The 17,673-nt window shown below is 58.2% G+C and overlaps 1 protein-coding gene across 1 annotated transcript; it reads left to right on the top strand.

The window, feature by feature from the left end:
- Positions 1-416: 416 nt before the first annotated feature.
- Positions 417-5,636, top strand: LOC146396430 (uncharacterized). The gene is made up of 5 exons (XM_084997468.1): positions 417-652; positions 1,121-1,319; positions 1,568-2,020; positions 3,281-4,162; positions 4,916-5,636. Exons 1-5 carry the CDS (start codon positions 497-499, stop codon positions 5,590-5,592), a joined length of 2,367 nt encoding a protein of 788 aa, XP_084853594.1. The 5' UTR covers positions 417-496; the 3' UTR covers positions 5,593-5,636.
- The last annotated feature ends 12,037 nt before the right edge of the window (positions 5,637-17,673 follow it).

Below are 17,673 nucleotides of genomic sequence, written 5' to 3'. Positions count from 1 at the left end.
CTGCCTTTCTATACCCTGGGAACGAGAGCTCCCAGAGAGACATCGGGAAAACGATCACATTTGCCGGCACCTCCCAAAGAATAGACGACTGAGGAAGAGACCTCCCTAGAGAGACGCAAGACCCGTCCTGGGAACCCCCCAAGAGGCTGATGCAAGCAATCCAAGAGGACACAAATCGATGGCAAGACACACCTTGCTCTTGGATTGCAAGAGCCTATAGTATCCCAAGGACCATGCTCCCCAAGGCAGTCCGCAGAGTCACCGCCATCCCTGTCAAATGCCCAAGACCGCTGTTCACAGCACGAGACCATGGGGTTGGTGGGGGAGGGGAGCTGGAGCAGCCCAGAGGGACCCTGGGTAGACATGGGGAAGGAGGAAGGCCCGTTGGGGGGACCCCAGGAAGTGACCTCACTTCCCTGGCGACAGAGGCCAACGGAACCTGGAACCTGGGGAGCCGGGCAACTACTGGTCCAGTCCAGGAGAGGACGGAGGAGGGATGGACTGGCTCTGCTGCATCCCGCTCTCCCGAGGCCGAGGCCGAGGCCGAGGCCGCAGGCGTCGTCACGGCAGAGATGGCCTCTGCCAAGCCTGCAGAACCTGGATGAGAATGCGAGGCGGACGCCTATGGGCCGTTGCCCGCAGGGACCCAGAGGTACCACCGGGAGAGGGAGCTCCAGCCAAGGGCAGGGACCTCTCGGAGCCCACACGGGAGCCCCGAGCCCCCTCCCTGGATGACTTTGTGCAGAGGCGGGTGGTGAGGGGTGGGCCCGCCTCAAGCAAGAGCCGGCTGACGCGGGCTTGGAGGCCTGCTGTGCAGGGCCTGTCCACACCCCGGGACCCAGCTGGCTGGGGAGAAGCAGGGGGCTGCGGGGGGTAGGTGTGGAGTCAGGGCCGAGCCCTGCGTGCAAGCGGTACCCCCAGCCCTCCAGGGGGCTCTCGTTCCTCCCGGGTCAGGGGGGAGCCACTGGTGAGTGGCAGGGGTGTGGTGTTTGAGCAGGCAAGGCCTCCCCTGATCTGGGAGCAGAAGGTCAAGGGGGCAGAAGAAGCAGCGAGAAGCTCACAGCCCCACAGGGCTCTGACGCCTCGGGGCCGGGCCCTCTGACGCTCACTGTCATTGCAGAGTCCCCCACCCGAGACCCGCCAGGAACAGGGTGAGGAAGGCAGAAGGCCACCCGAGGAACCTCCACACAGACTGCTCCCCGGGGTCCTCTGCCGGGCTGGTGGGGAGCACAGGAGCGCCAGCTGTGGCCATGAAGACACCGTCCACATGAGCCTGACAACCCTGGAAGGCCTGGCCCCCCCTGAGGCCCAGCCTGAAGGTGAGAAGAGGGGGCCGGGGCTCTGGGCACGTGGGGGGAGCTGAGGTGTGGGCCGCACAGCGGGGAGTCCCCAGACGATGGTGTTGGGCCAGGAACCAGGATAAAGGCACACGCCCCGCCTGCATGAGAGCAGAGCCAGCAGGTGCTGGCTGGGACCTGTCGGGAAGGCTCTGGGAAGACTGCTCTCCTTGGAAGAGCACATGGCAAGGCGGGCAGGCACCAAAGCTCTTCCTCTCTCACACCTCCAGCAGGAGACCTGGAATCCGAGGCCAAGACGCCAGCCGAGCGGAAAGACCCTGGAGCAGCCCCCAGAGGAGGTCCAAGACCACAGGAGGACTCAGCACCTGGGCAGGGAGGAAATGTAGCTCCTTCAGAGGGACACTCATGTCCACATGGGGACTCACCTCCCGGGGAGAATGAACACTCTGCTCCTCTCCCAATAGGCCCAGCTCCTCTTGAGGAGTCACCACCCGGGCAGGGTGGAACCAAGGCGCCTCCTGCAGGAGGACCAGGCCCCCATGAAGACTCAACTCATGGGCAGGATCAACCTGCTGCTCCTCCTGAAGGCAGACCAGAGCCTCCTGAGGTCTCACCTCCCGGGCAGGATGAAAATCCGGCTCCACCTCCAGGAGGACGAGGCCCTCAGGAGGACTCAGCAGCCTTGCAGGATGAAAATCCTGTTCCTCCTCCAGGAGAACGAGGCCCTCAGGAGGACTCAGCAGCTTTGCAGGATGAAAATCCTGCTCCTCCTCCTGGAGGACGAGGCTCTCATGAGGACTCACGAGCCGGGAGGGATGAAAATCCTGCTCCTCCTCCTGGAGGACCAGGCTCTCAGGAGGACTCACTAGCTGGCCGGGAGGAAAATGCTTCTCCTCCTCCTGGAGGACAAGGCTCTCAGGTGGACTCACCAGCCAGGCAGAATGATAATCCTGCTCCTCCTCCTGGAGGCCGAGGCTCTCAGAAGGACTCTTCAGCCGCGAAGGATGAAAATCTGGTTAATCCTCTTGGAGGACGAGGCTCTCAGGATGTCTCACCAGCCGGGCAGGATGAACATTCTGCTCCTCCTACAGGAGGACAAGGCTCTCATGAGGACTCACCAGCCGGACCCAATGAAAATCCTGCTCCTCCTCCTGGAGGACAAGGCTCTCAGGTGGATTCACCAGCCAGGCAGGATTTAAATCCTGCTCCACCTCCTGGAGGACGAGGCTCTCATGAGGACTCAGAAGCCAGGCAGGATGAACATCCTGCTCTTCCTCCTGGAAGACCAGACTCTCCGGAGGACTCACGAGCCGGGAAGGATGAAAATCTAGTTCCTCCTCCTGGAGGACGAGGCTCTCATGATGTCTCTACAGCCGGGCAGGTTGAACATCTTGCTCCTCCTACAGGAGGGCGAGGCACTCATGAAGACTCCCCAGCGGGGCAGATTGAATATCCTGCTCCTCCTCCAAGAAGACGAGGCTCTCATGATGTCTTACCAGCCGGGCAGGATGAACATGCTGCTCCTCCTACAGGAGGACGAGGCTCTCAGGAGGACTCCCCAGCCGGGCAGGTTGAAACTCCTGGTGCTCCTCCTGGAGGACGAGGCCCTCAGGAGGACTCACGGGACGGGAAGGATGAAAATCCTGCTCCTCCTCCTGGAGGGCGAGGCTCTCAGGAGGACTTACTAGCTGAGCCGGATGAACAACCTGCTCCTCCTCCAGGAGGACCCGGTTCTCAGGAGGACTCACGAGCCGGGAAGGATGAAAATCCTGTTCCTCCTCCTGGAGGACGAGGTTCTCATGATGTCTCGCCAGCCGGGCAGAGTGAACATCCTGCTCCTCCTACAGAAGGACGATGCTCTCGGGAGAACTCTCCAGCCAGGCAGGATGCATATCCGGCTCCTCCAACAGGAGGACGAATCTCTCATGCAGACACACCAGCCCAGCAGGAGGAAAATCCTGCTTCTCCTGCGGTTGGACGAGGCTCTCATGAGGACTCACGAGCCGGGAGGGATGAAAATCCTGCTCCTCCTGCTGGAGGACCAGGCTCTCAGGAGGACTCACTAGCTGGCCGGGAGGAAAATGCTTCTCCTCCTCCTGGAGGACAAGGCTCTCAGGTGGACTCACCAGCCAGGCAGAATGAAAATCCTGCTCCTCCTCCTGGAGGCCGAGGCTCTCAGATGGACTCTTCAGCCGCGAAGGATGAAAATCTGGTTAATCCTCCTGGAGGACGAGGCTCTCAGGATGTCTCACCAGCCGGGCAGGATGAACATTCTGCTCCTCCTACAGGAGGACAAGGCTCTCATGAGGACTCACCAGCCGGACCCAATGAAAATCCTGCTCCTCCTCCTGGAGGACAAGGATCTCAGGTGGACCCACCCGCCAGGCAGGATGAAAATCCTGCTCCTCCTCCTGGATTACGAGGCTCTCATGACGAGCCAACAGCCGTGCAGGATGAAAAACCTGCTCCTCCTCCTGGAGGACAAGGCTCTCAGGTGGATTCACCAGCCAGGCAGGATTTAAATCCTGCTCCACCTCCTGGAGGACGAGGCTCTCATGAGGACTCAGAAGCCAGGCAGGATGAACATCCTGCTCTTCCTCCTGGAAGACCAGACTCTCCGGAGGACTCACGAGCCGGGAAGGATGAAAATCTAGTTCCTCCTCCTGGAGGACGAGGCTCTCATGATGTCTCTACAGCCGGGCAGGTTGAACATCTTGCTCCTCCTACAGGAGGGCGAGGCTCTCAGGAAGACTCCCCAGCGGGGCAGATTGAATATCCTGCTCCTCCTCCAAGAAGACGAGGCTCTCATGATGTCTTACCAGCCGGGCAGGATGAACATGCTGCTCCTCCTACAGGAGGACGAGGCTCTCAGGAGGACTCCCCAGCCGGGCAGGTTGAAACTCCTGGTGCTCCTCCTGGAGGACGAGGCCCTCAGGAGGACTCACGGGACGGGAAGGATGAAAATCCTGCTCCTCCTCCTGGAGGGCGAGGCTCTCAGGAGGACTTACTAGCTGAGCCGGATGAACAACCTGCTCCTCCTCCAGGAGGACCCAGTTCTCAGGAGGACTCACGAGCCGGGAAGGATGAAAATCCTGTTCCTCCTCCTGGAGGACGAGGTTCTCATGATGTCTCGCCAGCCGGGCAGAGTGAACATCCTGCTCCTCCTACAGAAGGACGATGCTCTCGGGAGAACTCTCCAGCCAGGCAGGATGCATATCCGGCTCCTCCAACAGGAGGACGAATCTCTCATGCAGACACACCAGCCCAGCAGGAGGAAACTCCTGCTTCTCCTGCGGTTGGACGAGGCTCTCAGGAGGACTCACCAGCCTGGAAGGATGAAAAACCTCCTCCTCCTGGAGGACCAGGCTCTCATGAGGACTCACTAGCTGGCCGGGAGGAAAATGCTTCTCCTCCTCCTGGAGGACAAGGCTCTCAGGTGGACTCACCAGCCAGGCAGAATGAATATCCTGCTCCTCCTCCTGGAGGCCAAGGCTCTCAGAAGGACTCATCAGCCGGGAAGGATGAAAATCTGGAAAATCCTCCTGGAGGACGAGGCTCTCTGGAGGTATCACCAGCTGGGCAGGGTGAAAATGCTGCTCCTCCTCCTGGAGGACCAGGCTCTCAGGAGGACTCACGTGGCGGGCAGGTTGAAAATCCGGCTAATCCTCCTGGAGAACGAGGCTCTCATGAGGACTCACTTGCTGGGCAGCTTGAAAATCCTGCTCCTCCTTCAGGAGGACGAGGCTCTCATGTGGACTCACTTGCTGGGCAGGATGAATATCCGGCTAATCCTTCTGGAGGACGAGGCTCTCCCGACGACTCACTAGCTGGGCAGGATGAGAATCCTGCTAGTCCTCCAGAAGTCTCCCGTCCACTCGAACACTCGCCAGCCCTGCAGGGGGCACTTGGCGCTGCTCTGGCCGAATTCCCGGACACTGATGTGCCTTTCCCTGTGCTAGATGGCAACGCTGCCCCGGCCTCTGCTGGGGACAAAGGGCCCGAGGAGCATTCAGCAGCCCTTTTGGGAGTGCCTGCCCTGACTGCTCCCGCACCCCCTGTACCAGGTCCTGGCCTGGCTCTTTCAAGAACCCTCGGCCCGGTTCCAAAACCACCTTCCCCAAGGTCCCCTCTGCCCCTGCCAGTGCCCTCCCCATCAGCTTCCCCCAAACCACATCCCCTTGCTCCCCCTCCTGACATGGACGCTCCTTCCCCTCTCCTGATTTCTCTTTGGAGATGTGTCCAATTTCTCTTTCTGATTCATGTCATTTATGCTATAGTTCACTTTGTGTTTTGAGCCTAGAGTTGTTAGAACCTTGAAACAAAATAACAATAAAAAAAGGAAGTAGTTATTGATAGGGAAGTAATAAAAAGCCCAAATTAATAAATAACGCTATTTATTCTCAATCAATCATTGGGAAGAGAAAAGTGATTTGTGTGTGTGTGTCTTTTGTCCTTTGTCTTCTGTCTTTTGAGGGCTTCCCCCATGGCATATGGAGGTTCCCAGGCTAGGGGGTGGATCGGGGCCAGAGCTGCCGGCCTCCAGCACAGCCAGAGCAACAGGGGATCCAAGCCGCACCTGGGACCCACTCCACAGATAACGGCCACGCCGGATGCTTTCCCCTTGGAATGAGGCCAGGGATGGAACCCGCTGCCTCAGGGATACACGTCAGGGGCGAGACCTGCTGAGCCACGACGGGAACTCCGCGAGCCAGGAAACCATTGGAGGACCGTCCAAAGTCAGCTGGATTGACGGCGGGGGTGGGGGGTTGTGCACTTGTGCACAGCAGCTGCCCTTTCACCAAGTGCAGGGTCGCATTCATTCTTGGATGTGGTTGCACAGTATCCAGATCATGCTGATTCCCAGAGCTGAGGAATGACAAGGTTGCCATGGTTTAAACATGCCCACCAAAGCAAACGGGCTCATTCCTCGGGTTGAGGGGCCCCATCCAGGTCCCATCTCGTTGCATCGGGGCGGAGGGGCTTGCTCTCTCAACCTGCTTCTTCTGCAGCCGTCTTGTACCTGCCCTCATGCGGACAGGAGGAGAGGTTGCTTCAACCACCTCCCCAGGGAGCCAAACCGGCAGCAGGAGTTCAAGCCGTCTGTGCACTCGAACACACATACAAGTGTGGGCACCGAACTGCTTAGAGCATATCATACCAAACTTGAAAGGTAAAAACAGGAGTTCCCCTCCTGGCGCAGTGGAAACGCATCCCACTACGACCCATGAGGTTGTGGGCTCGATCCCTGCCCTAATTCAGTGGGTTAAGGATCTGGCGTTGCCATGAGCTGTGGGTGGAGGTCGCAGAGGAGGTTTGGATCTTGCGAGGCTGTGGCTGGGGCATGGGCTGGGACTGTGGCCAGGAGCTGTAGCTCCGTCTCGACCCCTAGCATGCGAACCGCCGATGCCCCGGGTGCGGTCCTCCAAAGCAAAACAGATAAAGAAAGAATGAAAGAAAGTAGAAAAGAAAAGAAAAAAAAAACAGTGAGAGAAATAGAAAAAAGCTAAGGAGTGCCTGTGGCGGCTCAGCAGAAATCAACCCACCTGGTATCCATGAGGATGCAAGTTGCATCCCCGCCTCACTCACTGGCTAAACGATCCAGTGCTGACTAGCCCCCGAGCCTGGGAACGTCTATGTGCCTGGCCCTGTGGCCCTAAAAGGACAGACAGCAAGACGGAAAGTGACACCAGACAAAAAAGCAAGCAAGCAAGCAAGCGAGGCAGCCAAAACCAAATGGGAGGAGGGAGAGAGATGGCCCAGATCTCTGCCTCCCCAAACCCTGGGCCCGAAAGCGGGGCCACTCTAGCAGGTCCTGTGTGCCTCCTCCCCGGCAGGGGTTGTGGGGTGGTGGCACGGCTGAGGGACAGCGAGGCTTTCCGGACCCTGATACAGCCTCTGTCCTCCAGCCAGGACCCAGGGCTCCCCCTTGGCAGTCCAGCTCATCCACGGCTGACAGGTTGGACCCTTCCGGGCCTGTGACTCTCACGGCTCCCGGAGGAGGCCAAACAGCCAGGCAAGGCCCCCAGCGGACGAGCGGGTGCTGAGCCGAGTGTGGAGGGTCAGGCAGGGGCAACGAAGGCATGGAGAAGGGCTCGACGAGATCCCGCATGAGCCAGGGTCCCATGGAGGCCGAGGGGGCAGGGGCAACTTGGCAGGGCCGCCCGGGGGGAGCAGCCCTGGAAGAGGCCTGCTGAGGCGGGTGGCGAGGGGCCCGGCAGGGCTGGAAGGGCAGAAGGAGACCTTTGCGGTCTCGCTTGTAGTATACTTGACTTTACGTTTGAAGCCTACAAGTTGACCCTTGAAACTAAAAATCAAACAATAAAGTAGTTCTTGTTAGGAAAGAAAAAAAAGCCACAATAAATCAAGTAAATCACACGGAATTCAATCATTGAGCAGTAAGAAACGATGTTTTGGTGTGTCTTTTGTCTTTTGAGGGCCGAACCCTGAGCATGTGGATGTGGCCAGGCCAGGGGGTCCATCAGAGCCAGAGCTGCCAGGCTCCACCACAGCCACTGCAACAGGGGGCCTGAGCCACGTCTGCGACCTACACCACAGCTCCCGGCAGGGCCGGATCCTGAACCACGGAGCGAAGCTGCATCCTCTTGGATCCCAGTCGGGGTTGTTACCACTGAGCCACGACGGCAACTCCCAGTGGATGATGACTTGGTCGGAGTCCTATGACACCCACAGCATCGTTTGATCCCCTCCACAAACCAGTGAGGCCAATAGCACAGGCTGTTTGGGTCCCTTTTGGTAATGAGAAGTTTGCGGACTAGAGCGACGTCCCCGGCAGCTTGAAGCTGCGAGCAACGAGCGGAGGCAGACGAAGCCAGACTCCCAGGACGTCCCGTCCCACCTGGGCCCTTCGCAGGACAGACAGTTGCTTCTCAGGGGCAGCCGAGAGAGTCGGGACCTTCACCCTCGGCCCGGGATTAAAGGAATGGTCGCCAAAGCTTTGACAGTCTTTACCCCCTTGCAGGGTGAGGGAGGCCCGTCGAGGCCTGCCCCTGGTGTCCACCGAGCCCTCAGGCTGCTGGGCTCCCATGGGGGCCCATGAGCGTGTCTGCTCACTGCGCAGTGGGGAGTGTCCGTGCCGGGGCAGCCCAGGTGGGAGGTCCTACACGGTGGAAGGCCCTGGGAGTTTGGAGTGGAGGTCTGTGCTAAGCCAAAACCTCGGTCGAGAACTGAGCCGCCCGAGTTTTCCAAGTCTTCCTCATGGCCAATAGTTTTTCTATAATCTCCTGAGTTTGGGTGAGGTTTTTTTTGTTTGTTTGTTTGTTTGTTTGTTTTTTGCACTGGAGGGTCCACACCCACCGCATGTGGAAGTTCCCAGGAAGGGGTGGAATTGGAGCTACAGCTGCCAGCCAGAGCCACAGCCACAGCCACAGCCACAGCCCCAGCCCCAGACATGTGGGATCCGAGGCACGACTTTGACCGACACCACAGCTCCCGGCAATGCCCAAACCCTGACCCCCACTGAAGTGAGGCCAGGGCTCAAGCGTCCATCCTCACGCATCCTAGTCCCATTTGATTCTGCCCCACCAACAGGGGCATGACACCAGTCTATATTTAAAGTATCATACATGTACATACATACATATATATATATATGTATGTACACGGATATATGTATATATGTGTGTCTGTGTGTGTGTACACTCATACATACGTGTATATATATATATATATATATATATATATATAGAGAGAGAGAGAGAGAGAGAGAGACAGAGAGAGAGAGACAGAGAGAGGGAGAGAGAGAAAGAGTTCTCAGCTGCATCTGGGTCATATGGAAGTGCCCGGCCAGGGATGGAATCTGAGCTGAACCTGTGACCTACACCACCATTGCTGAAATGCCAGATCCTGTCCCCACTGCACAGGGATGGAGATCCAATGGGTGCCTCCACAGACACGACTGGATCATGACCCCACTGAGCCCCAGTGGGAATTCCAGCCAATGTTTTTGGAAAGAAGCTCTTCCTATTAGGAAGGAGAATATGTGCATATGTCGAGGTGGAAAGTTCATTGCTATGAGGGGTGCCCGTTGGGGCTCAGTGGTAAGGACCCTGCCTAGTAGCCCTGAGGACACAGGTGTGATGGCTGGCCTCACTCCGTGGGTGAGGATCCGGCATAGCCGTGAGCTGTGCTCTAGGTCGCAGAGGAGGCTGGGATCCTGCATTGCTATGGCGGGGGTGGAGCGGGGGAGGCCAGCAGCTGCAGCTCCGATGCCATCTAGGCCCGGGTACTTCCCCTATGCCACAGGGGTGGCTTTCAAATGCAAACAGAATTAAAGAGAGCTAATGATTAGGAAATCCGTCATGGAGAACAAGGCAACTTTGGGTGTGTGCGTGTGTCTGGTGTTGTTTGTCTTTTCAGGGCTTCCCCCTCGGCATGTGCAGAGTCCTGTGCTAGAGGTCCTATTCCTAGTCGACATAGTTTTGGAAGTCCTAGCTAGCCAGGGCCCTCAGAGATGCACAAGACACAAAGGAATCCTCATGGGAAAGGAAGAAGTCAAGGGATCCCTATCCGCACACGACATGATCCTATCCCCGCAGACCCGTCAAGACGCTCCCAGAAAACGGTGAAAGCGCCTCAGTGAATGGGGCCAAGTCGCAGGAGGCACCATGAAGGCACAGAAATCAACTGCCTTTGTATACCCTGGGAACGAGAGCTCCCAGAGAGACATCGGGAAAACGATCCCATTTGCCGTCACCTCCCAAAGAATAGATGACTGAGGAAGAGACCTCCCTAGAGAGACGCAAGACCCGTCCTGGGAACCCCCCAAGAGGCTGATGCAAGCAATCCAAGAGGACACAAACCGATGGCAAGACACACCTTGCTCTTGGATTGCAAGAGCCTATAGCATCCCAAGGACCATGCTCCCCAAGGCAATCCGCAGAGTCACCGCCATCCCTGTCAAATGCCCAAGACCGCTGTTCACAGCACGAGACCATGGGGTTGGTGGGGGAGGGGAGCTGGAGCAGCCCAGAGGGACCCTGGGGGAGGCATGGGGAAGGAGGAAGGCCCGTTGGGGGGACCCCAGGAAGTGACCTCACTTCCCTGGCGACAGAGGCCAACGGAACCTGGAACCTGGGGAGCCGGGCAACTACTGGTCCAGTCCAGGAGAGGACGGAGGAGGGATGGACTGGCTCTGCTGCATCCCGCTCTCCCGAGGCCGAGGCCGAGGCCGAGGCAGCAGGCGTCGTCACGGCAGAGATGGCCTCTGCCAAGCCTGCAGAACCTGGATGAGAACGCGAGGCGGACGCCTATGGGCCGTTGCCCGCAGGGACCCAGAGGTACCACCGGGAGAGGGAGCTCCAGCCAAGGGCAGGGACCTCTCGGAGCCCACAAGGGAGCCCCAAGCCCCCTCCCTGGATGACTTTGTGCAGAGGCGGGTGGTGAGGGGTGGGCCCGCCTCAAGCAAGAGCCGGCTGACGCGGGCTTGGAGGCCTGCTGGGCAGGGCCTGTCCACACCCCGGGACCCAGCTGGCTGGGGAGAAGCAGGGGGCTGAGGGGGGTAGGTGTGGAGTCAGGGCCGAGCCCTGCGTGCAAGCGGTACCCCCAGCCCTCCAGGGGGCTCTCGTTCCTCCCGGGTCAGGGGGTAGCCACTGGTGAGTGGCAGGGTTGTGGTGTTTGAGCAGGCAAGGCCTCCCTTGATCTGGGAGCAGAAGGTCAAGGGGGCAGAAGAAGCAGCGAGAAGCTCACAGCCCCACAGGGCTCTGACGCCTCGGGGCCGGGCCCTCTGATGCTCACTGTCATTGCAGAGTCCCCCACCCGAGACCCGCCAGGAACAGGGTGAGGAAGGCAGAAGGCCACCCGAGGAACCTCCACACAGACTGCTCCCCGGGGTCCTCTGCCGGGCTGGTGGGGAGCACAGGAGCGCCAGCTGTGGCCATGAAGACACCGTCCACATGAGCCTGACAACCCTGGAATGCCTGGCCCCCCCTGAGGCCCAGCCTGAAGGTGAGAAGAGGGGGCCGGGGCTCTGGGCACGTGGGGGGAGCTGAGGTGTGGGCCGCACAGCGGGGAGTCCCCAGACGATGGTGTTGGGCCAGGAGCCAAGACAAAGGCACATGCCCCGCCTGCAGGAGAGCAGAGCCAGAAGGTGCTAGCCGGGACAGGTCGGGAAGGCTCTGGGAAGACTGCTCTCCTTGGAAGAGCACATGGCAAGGCGGGCAGGCACCAAAGCTCTTCCTCTCTCACACCTCCAGCAGGAGACCTGGAATCCGAGGCCAAGACGCCAGCCGAGCGGAAAGACCCTGGAACAGCCCCCAGAGGAGGTCCAAGACCACAGGAGGACTCAGCACCTGGGCAGGGAGGAAATGTAGCTCCTTCAGAGGGACACTCATGTCCACATGGGGACTCACCTCCCGGGGAGAATGAACACTCTGCTCCTCTCCCGATAGGCCAAGCTCCTCTTGAGGAGTCACCACCCAGGCAGGGTGGAACCAAGGCGCCTCCTGCAGGAGGACCAGGCCCCCATGAAGACTCAACTCATGGGCAGGATCAACCTGCTGCTCCTCCTGAAGGAAGACCAGAGCCTCCTGAGGTCTCACCTCCCGGGCAGGATGAAAATCCGGCTCCTCCTCCAGGAGGACGAGGCCCTCAGGAGGACTCAGCAGCCTTCCAGGATGAAACTCTGGAGCCTCCTCCTGAAGGACGAGGCCCTCAGGAGGACTCAGCAGCTTTACAGGATGAAAATCCTGCTCCTCCTCCTGGAGGACGAGGCTCTCATGAGGACTCACTAGCTGGCCGGGAGGAAAATGCTTCTCCTCTTCCTGGAGGACAAGGCTCTCAGGTGGACTCACCAGCCAGGCAGAATGAAAATCCTGCTCCTCCTCCTGGAGGGCGAGGCTCTCAGGAGGACTTACTAGCTGAGCCGGATGAACAACCTGCTCCTCCTCCAGGAGGACCCGGTTCTCAGGAGGACTCACGAGCCGGGAAGGATGAAAATCCTGTTCCTCCTCCTGGAGGACGAGGTTCTCATGATGTCTCGCCAGCCGGGCAGAATGAACATCCTGCTCCTCCTACAGAAGGACGATGCTCTCGGGAGAACTCTCCAGCCAGGCAGGATGCATATCCGGCTCCTCCAACAGGAGGACGAATCTCTCATGCAGACACACCAGCCCAGCAGGAGGAAAATCCTGCTTCTCCTGCGGTTGGACGAGGCTCTCAGGAGGACTCACCAGCCTGGAAGGATGAAAAACCTCCTCCTCCTGGAGGACCAGGCTCTCAGGAGGACTCACTAGCTGGCCGGGAGGAAAATGCTTCTCCTCCTCCTGGAGGACAAGGCTCTCAGGTGGACTCACCAGCCAGGCAGAATGAAAATCCTGCTCCTCCTCCTGGAGGCCAAGGCTCTCAGATGGACTCTTCAGCCGCGAAGGATGAAAATCTGGTTAATCCTCCTGGAGGACGAGGCTCTCAGGATGTCTCACCAGCTGGGCAGGATGAACATTCTGCTCCTCCTACAGGAGGACAAGGCTCTCATGAGGACTCACCAGCCGGACCCAATGAAAATCCTGCTCCTCCTCCTGGAGGACAAGGATCTCAGGTGGACCCACCCGCCAGGCAGGATGAAAATCCTGCTCCTCCTCCTGGATTACGAGGCTCTCATGACGAGCCAACAGCCGTGCAGGATGAAAAACCTGCTCCTCCTCCTGGAGGACAAGGCTCTCAGGTGGATTCACCAGCCAGGCAGGATTTAAATCCTGCTCCACCTCCTGGAGGACGAGGCTCTCATGAGGACTCAGAAGCCAGGCAGGATGAACATCCTGCTCTTCCTCCTGGAAGACCAGACTCTCCGGAGGACTCACGAGCCGGGAAGGATGAAAATCTAGTTCCTCCTCCTGGAGGACGAGGCTCTCATGATGTCTCTACAGCCGGGCAGGTTGAACATCTTGCTCCTCCTACAGGAGGGCGAGGCACTCAAGAAGACTCCCCAGCGGGGCAGATTGAATATCCTGCTCCTCCTCCAAGAAGACGAGGCTCTCATGATGTCTTACCAGCCGGGCAGGATGAACATGCTGCTCCTCCTACAGGAGGACGAGGCTCTCAGGAGGACTCCCCAGCCGGGCAGGTTGAAAATCCTGGTGCTCCTCCTGGAGGACGAGGCCCTCAGGAGGACTCACGGGACGGGAAGGATGAAAATCCTGCTCCTCCTCCTGGAGGACCAGGCCCTCAGGAGGACTCACGGGATGGGAAGGATGAAAATCCTGCTCCTCCTCCTGGAGGGCGAGGCTCTCAGGAGGACTTACTAGCTGAGCCGGATGAACAACCTGCTCCTCCTCCAGGAGGACCAGGTTCTCAGGAGGACTCACGAGCCGGGAAGGATGAAAATCCTGTTCCTCCTCCTGGAGGACGAGGTTCTCATGATGTCTCGCCAGCCGGGCAGAGTGAACATCCTGCTCCTCCTACAGAAGGACGATGCTCTCGGGAGAACTCTCCAGCCAGGCAGGATGCATATCCGGCTCCTCCAACAGGAGGACGAATCTCTCATGCAGACACACCAGCCCAGCAGGAGGAAAATCCTGCTTCTCCTGCGGTTGGACGAGGCTCTCAGGAGGACTCACCAGCCTGGAAGGATGAAAATCCTCCTCCTCCTGGAGGACCAGGCTCTCAGGAGGACTCACTAGCTGGCCGGGAGGAAAATGCTTCTCCTCCTCCTGGAGGCCAAGACTCTCAGAAGGACTCATCAGCCGGGAGGGATGAAAATCTGGAAAATGCTCCTGGAGGACGATGCTCTCTGGAGGTATCACCAGCTGGGCAGGGTGAAAATGCTGCTCCTCCTCCTGGAGGACCAGGCTCTCAGGAGGACTCACGTGGCGGGCAGGTTGAAAATCCGGCTAATCCTCCTGGAGGACGAGGCTCTCCTGAGGACTCACTTGCTGGGCAGCTTGAAAATCCTGCTCCTCCTCCAGGAGGACAAGGCTCTCATGTGGACTCACTTGCTGGGCAGGATGAACATCCGGCTAATCCTTCTGGAGGACGAGGCTCTCCCGAGGACTCACTAGCTGGGCAGGATGAGAATCCTGCTAGTCCTCCAGAAGTCTCCCGTCCACTCGAACACTCGCCAGCCCTGCAGGGGGCACTTGGCGCCGCTCTGGCCGAATTCCCAGACACTGATGTGCCTTTCCCTGTGCTAGATGGCAACGTTGCCCCGGCCTCTGCTGGGGACAAAGGGCCCGAGGAGCATTCAGCAGCCCTTTTGGGAGTGCCTGCCCTGACTGCTCCCGCACCCCCTGTACCAGGTCCTGGCCTGGCTCTTTCAAGAACCCTCGGCCCGGTTCCAAAACCACCTTCCCCAAGGTCCCCTCTGCCCCTGCCAGTGCCCTCCCCATCAGCTTCCCCCAAACCCCATCCCCTTGCTCCCCCTCCTGACATGGACTCTCCTTCCCCTCTCCTGATTTCTCTTTGGAGATGTGTCCAATTTCTCTTTCTGATTCATGTCATTTATGCTATAGTTCACTTTGTGTTTTGAGCCTAGAGTTGTTAGAACCTTGAAACAAAATAACAATAAAAAAGGAAGTAGTTATTGATAGGGAAGTAATAAAAAGCCCAAATTAATAAATAACGCTATTTATTCTCAATCAATCATTGAGAAGAGAAAAGTGATTTGTGTGTGTGTGTCTTTTGTCCTTTGTCTTCTGTCTTTTGAGGGCTGCCCCCATGGCATATGGAGGTTCCCAGGCTAGGGGGTGGATCGGGGCCAGAGCTGCCGGCCTCCAGCACAGCCAGAGCAACAGGGGATCCAAGCCGCACCTGGGACCCACTCCACAGATAACGGCCACGCCGGATCCTTTCCCCTTGGAATGAGGCCAGGGATGGAACCCGCTGCCTCAGGGATACACGTCAGGGGCGAGACCTGCTGAGCCACGACGGGAACTCCGCGAGCCAGGAAACCATTGGAGGACCGTCCAAAGTCAGCTGGATTGACGGCGGGGGTGGGGGGTTGTGCACTTGTGCACAGCAGCTGCCCTTTCACCAAGCGCAGGGTCGCATTCATTCTTGGATGTGGTTGCACAGTATCCAGATCATGCTGATGCCCAGAGCTGAGGAATGACAAGGTTGCCATGGTTTAAACATGCCCACCAAAGCAAACGGGCTCATTCCTCGGGTTGAGGGGCCCCATCCAGGTCCCATCTCGTTGCGTCGGGGCGGAGGGGCTTGCTCTCTCAACCTGTTTCTCCTGCAGCCGTCTTGTACCTGCCCTCATGCAGACAGGAGGAGAGGTTGCTTCAACCACCTCCCCAGGGAGCACTCACGGCTCCCTGAGGAGGCCAAACAGCCAGGCAAGGCCCCCAGCGGACGAGCGGGTGCTGAGCCGAGTGTGGAGGGTCAGGCAGGGGCAACGAAGGCATGGAGAAGGGCTCGACGAGATCCCGCAGGAGCCAGGGTCCCATGGAGGCCGAGGGGGCAGGGGCAACGTGGCAGGGCCGCCCGGGGGAGCAGCCCTGGAAGAGGCCTGCTGAGGCGGGTGGCGAGGGGGCCGGCAGGGCTGGAAGGGCAGAAGGAGACCTTTGCGGTCTCCCTTGTAGTATACTTGACTTTACGTTTGAAGCCTACAAGTTGACCCTTCAAACTAAAAATCAAACAATAAAGTAGTTCATGTTAGGAAAGAAAAAAAAGCCACAATAAATCAAGTAAATCACAAGGAATTCAATCATTGAGCAGAAAGAAACGATGTTTTGGTGTGTCTTTTGTCTTTTGAGGGCCAAACCCTGAGCATGTGGATGTGGCCAGGCCAGGGGGTCCATCAGAGCCAGAGCTGCCGGGCTCCACCACAGCCACTGCAACAGGGGAACTGAGCCACGTCTGCGACCTACACCACAGCTCCCGGCAGGGCCGGATCCTGAACCACGGAGCGACGCTGCATCCTCTTGGATCCCAGTCGGGGTTGTTACCACTGAGCCACGACGGCAACTCCCAGTGGATGATGACTTGGTCGGAGTCCTATGACACCCACAGCATCGTTTGATCCCCTCCACAAACCAGTGAGGCCAATAGCACAGGCTGTTTGGGTCCCTTTTGGTAATGAGAAGTTTGCGGACTAGAGCGACGTCCCCGGCAGCTTGAAGCTGCGAGCAACGAGCGGAGGCAGACGAAGCCAGACTCCCAGGACGTCCCGTCCCACCTGGGCCCTTCGCAGGACAGACAGTTGCTTCTCAGGGGCAGCCGAGAGAGTCGGGACCTTCACCCTCGGCCCGGGATTAAAGGAATGGTCGCCAAAGCTTTGGCAGGCTTTTCCCCCTTGCAGGGTGAGGGAGGCCCGTCGAGGCCTGCCCCTGGTGTCCACGGAGCCCTCAGGCTGCTGGGCTCCCATGCGGGCCCATGAGCGTGTCTGCTCACTGCGCACTGGGGAGTGTCCATGCCGGGGCAGCCCAGGTGGGAGGTCCTACACAGTGGAAGGCCCTGGGAGTTTGGAGTGGAAGTCTGTCCTAAGCCAAAACCTCAGTCGAGAACTGAGCCGCCCGAGTTTTCCAAGTCTTCCTCATGGCCAATAGTTTTTCTATAATCTCCTGAGTTTGGGTGAGGTTTTTTTTTTGTTTGTTTGTTTGTTTGTTTTTTGCACTGGAGGGTCCACACCCACCGCATGTGGAAGTTCCCAGGAAGGGGTGGAATTGGAGCTACAGCTGCCAGCCACAGCCACAGCCACAGCCACAGCCACAGCCGCACCCACCGCCCCAGACATGTGGGATCCGAGGCACGACTTTGACCGACACCACAGCTCCCGGCAATGCCCAAACCCTGACCCCCACTGAAGTGAGGCCAGGGCTCAAGCGTCCATCCTCACGCATCCTAGTCCCATTTGATTCTGCCCCACCAACAGGGGCATGACACCAGTCTATATTTAAAGTATCATACATGTACATACATACATATATGTATATATATATGTATGTACACGGATATATGTATATATGTGTGTGTGTGTGTACATTCATACATACGTATATGTATGTATATATATATATATATATATATATATATATATATATATATATATAGAGAGAGAGAGAGAGAGAGAGAGAGAGAGAGTTCTCAGCTGCATCTGGGTCATATGGACGTTCCCGGCCAGGGATGGAATCTGAGGTGAACCTGTGACCTACACCACCATTGCTGAAATGCCAGATCCTGTCCCCACTGCACAGGGATGGAGATCCAATGGGTGCCTCCACAGACACGACTGGATCATGACCCCACTGAGCCCCAGTGGGAATTCCAGCCAATGTTTTTGGAAAGAAGCTCTTCCTATTAGGAAGGAGAATATGTGCATATGTCGAGGTGGAAAGTTCATTGCTATGAGGGGTGCCCGTTGGGGCTCAGTGGTAAGGACCCTGCCTAGTAGCCATGAGGACACAGGTGTGATGGCTGGCCT

Source organism: Sus scrofa, chromosome 14 (assembly GCF_054392235.1).
Source record: "Sus scrofa isolate SSC_HxYL_T2T_F1_AM1 chromosome 14, Sscrofa_HxYL_maternal_Yorkshire_Landrace_v2.0, whole genome shotgun sequence".
Classification (NCBI taxonomy): Eukaryota; Metazoa; Chordata; class Mammalia; order Artiodactyla; family Suidae; genus Sus; species Sus scrofa.
This window is presented reverse-complemented; position numbering and strand designations above follow the sequence as displayed.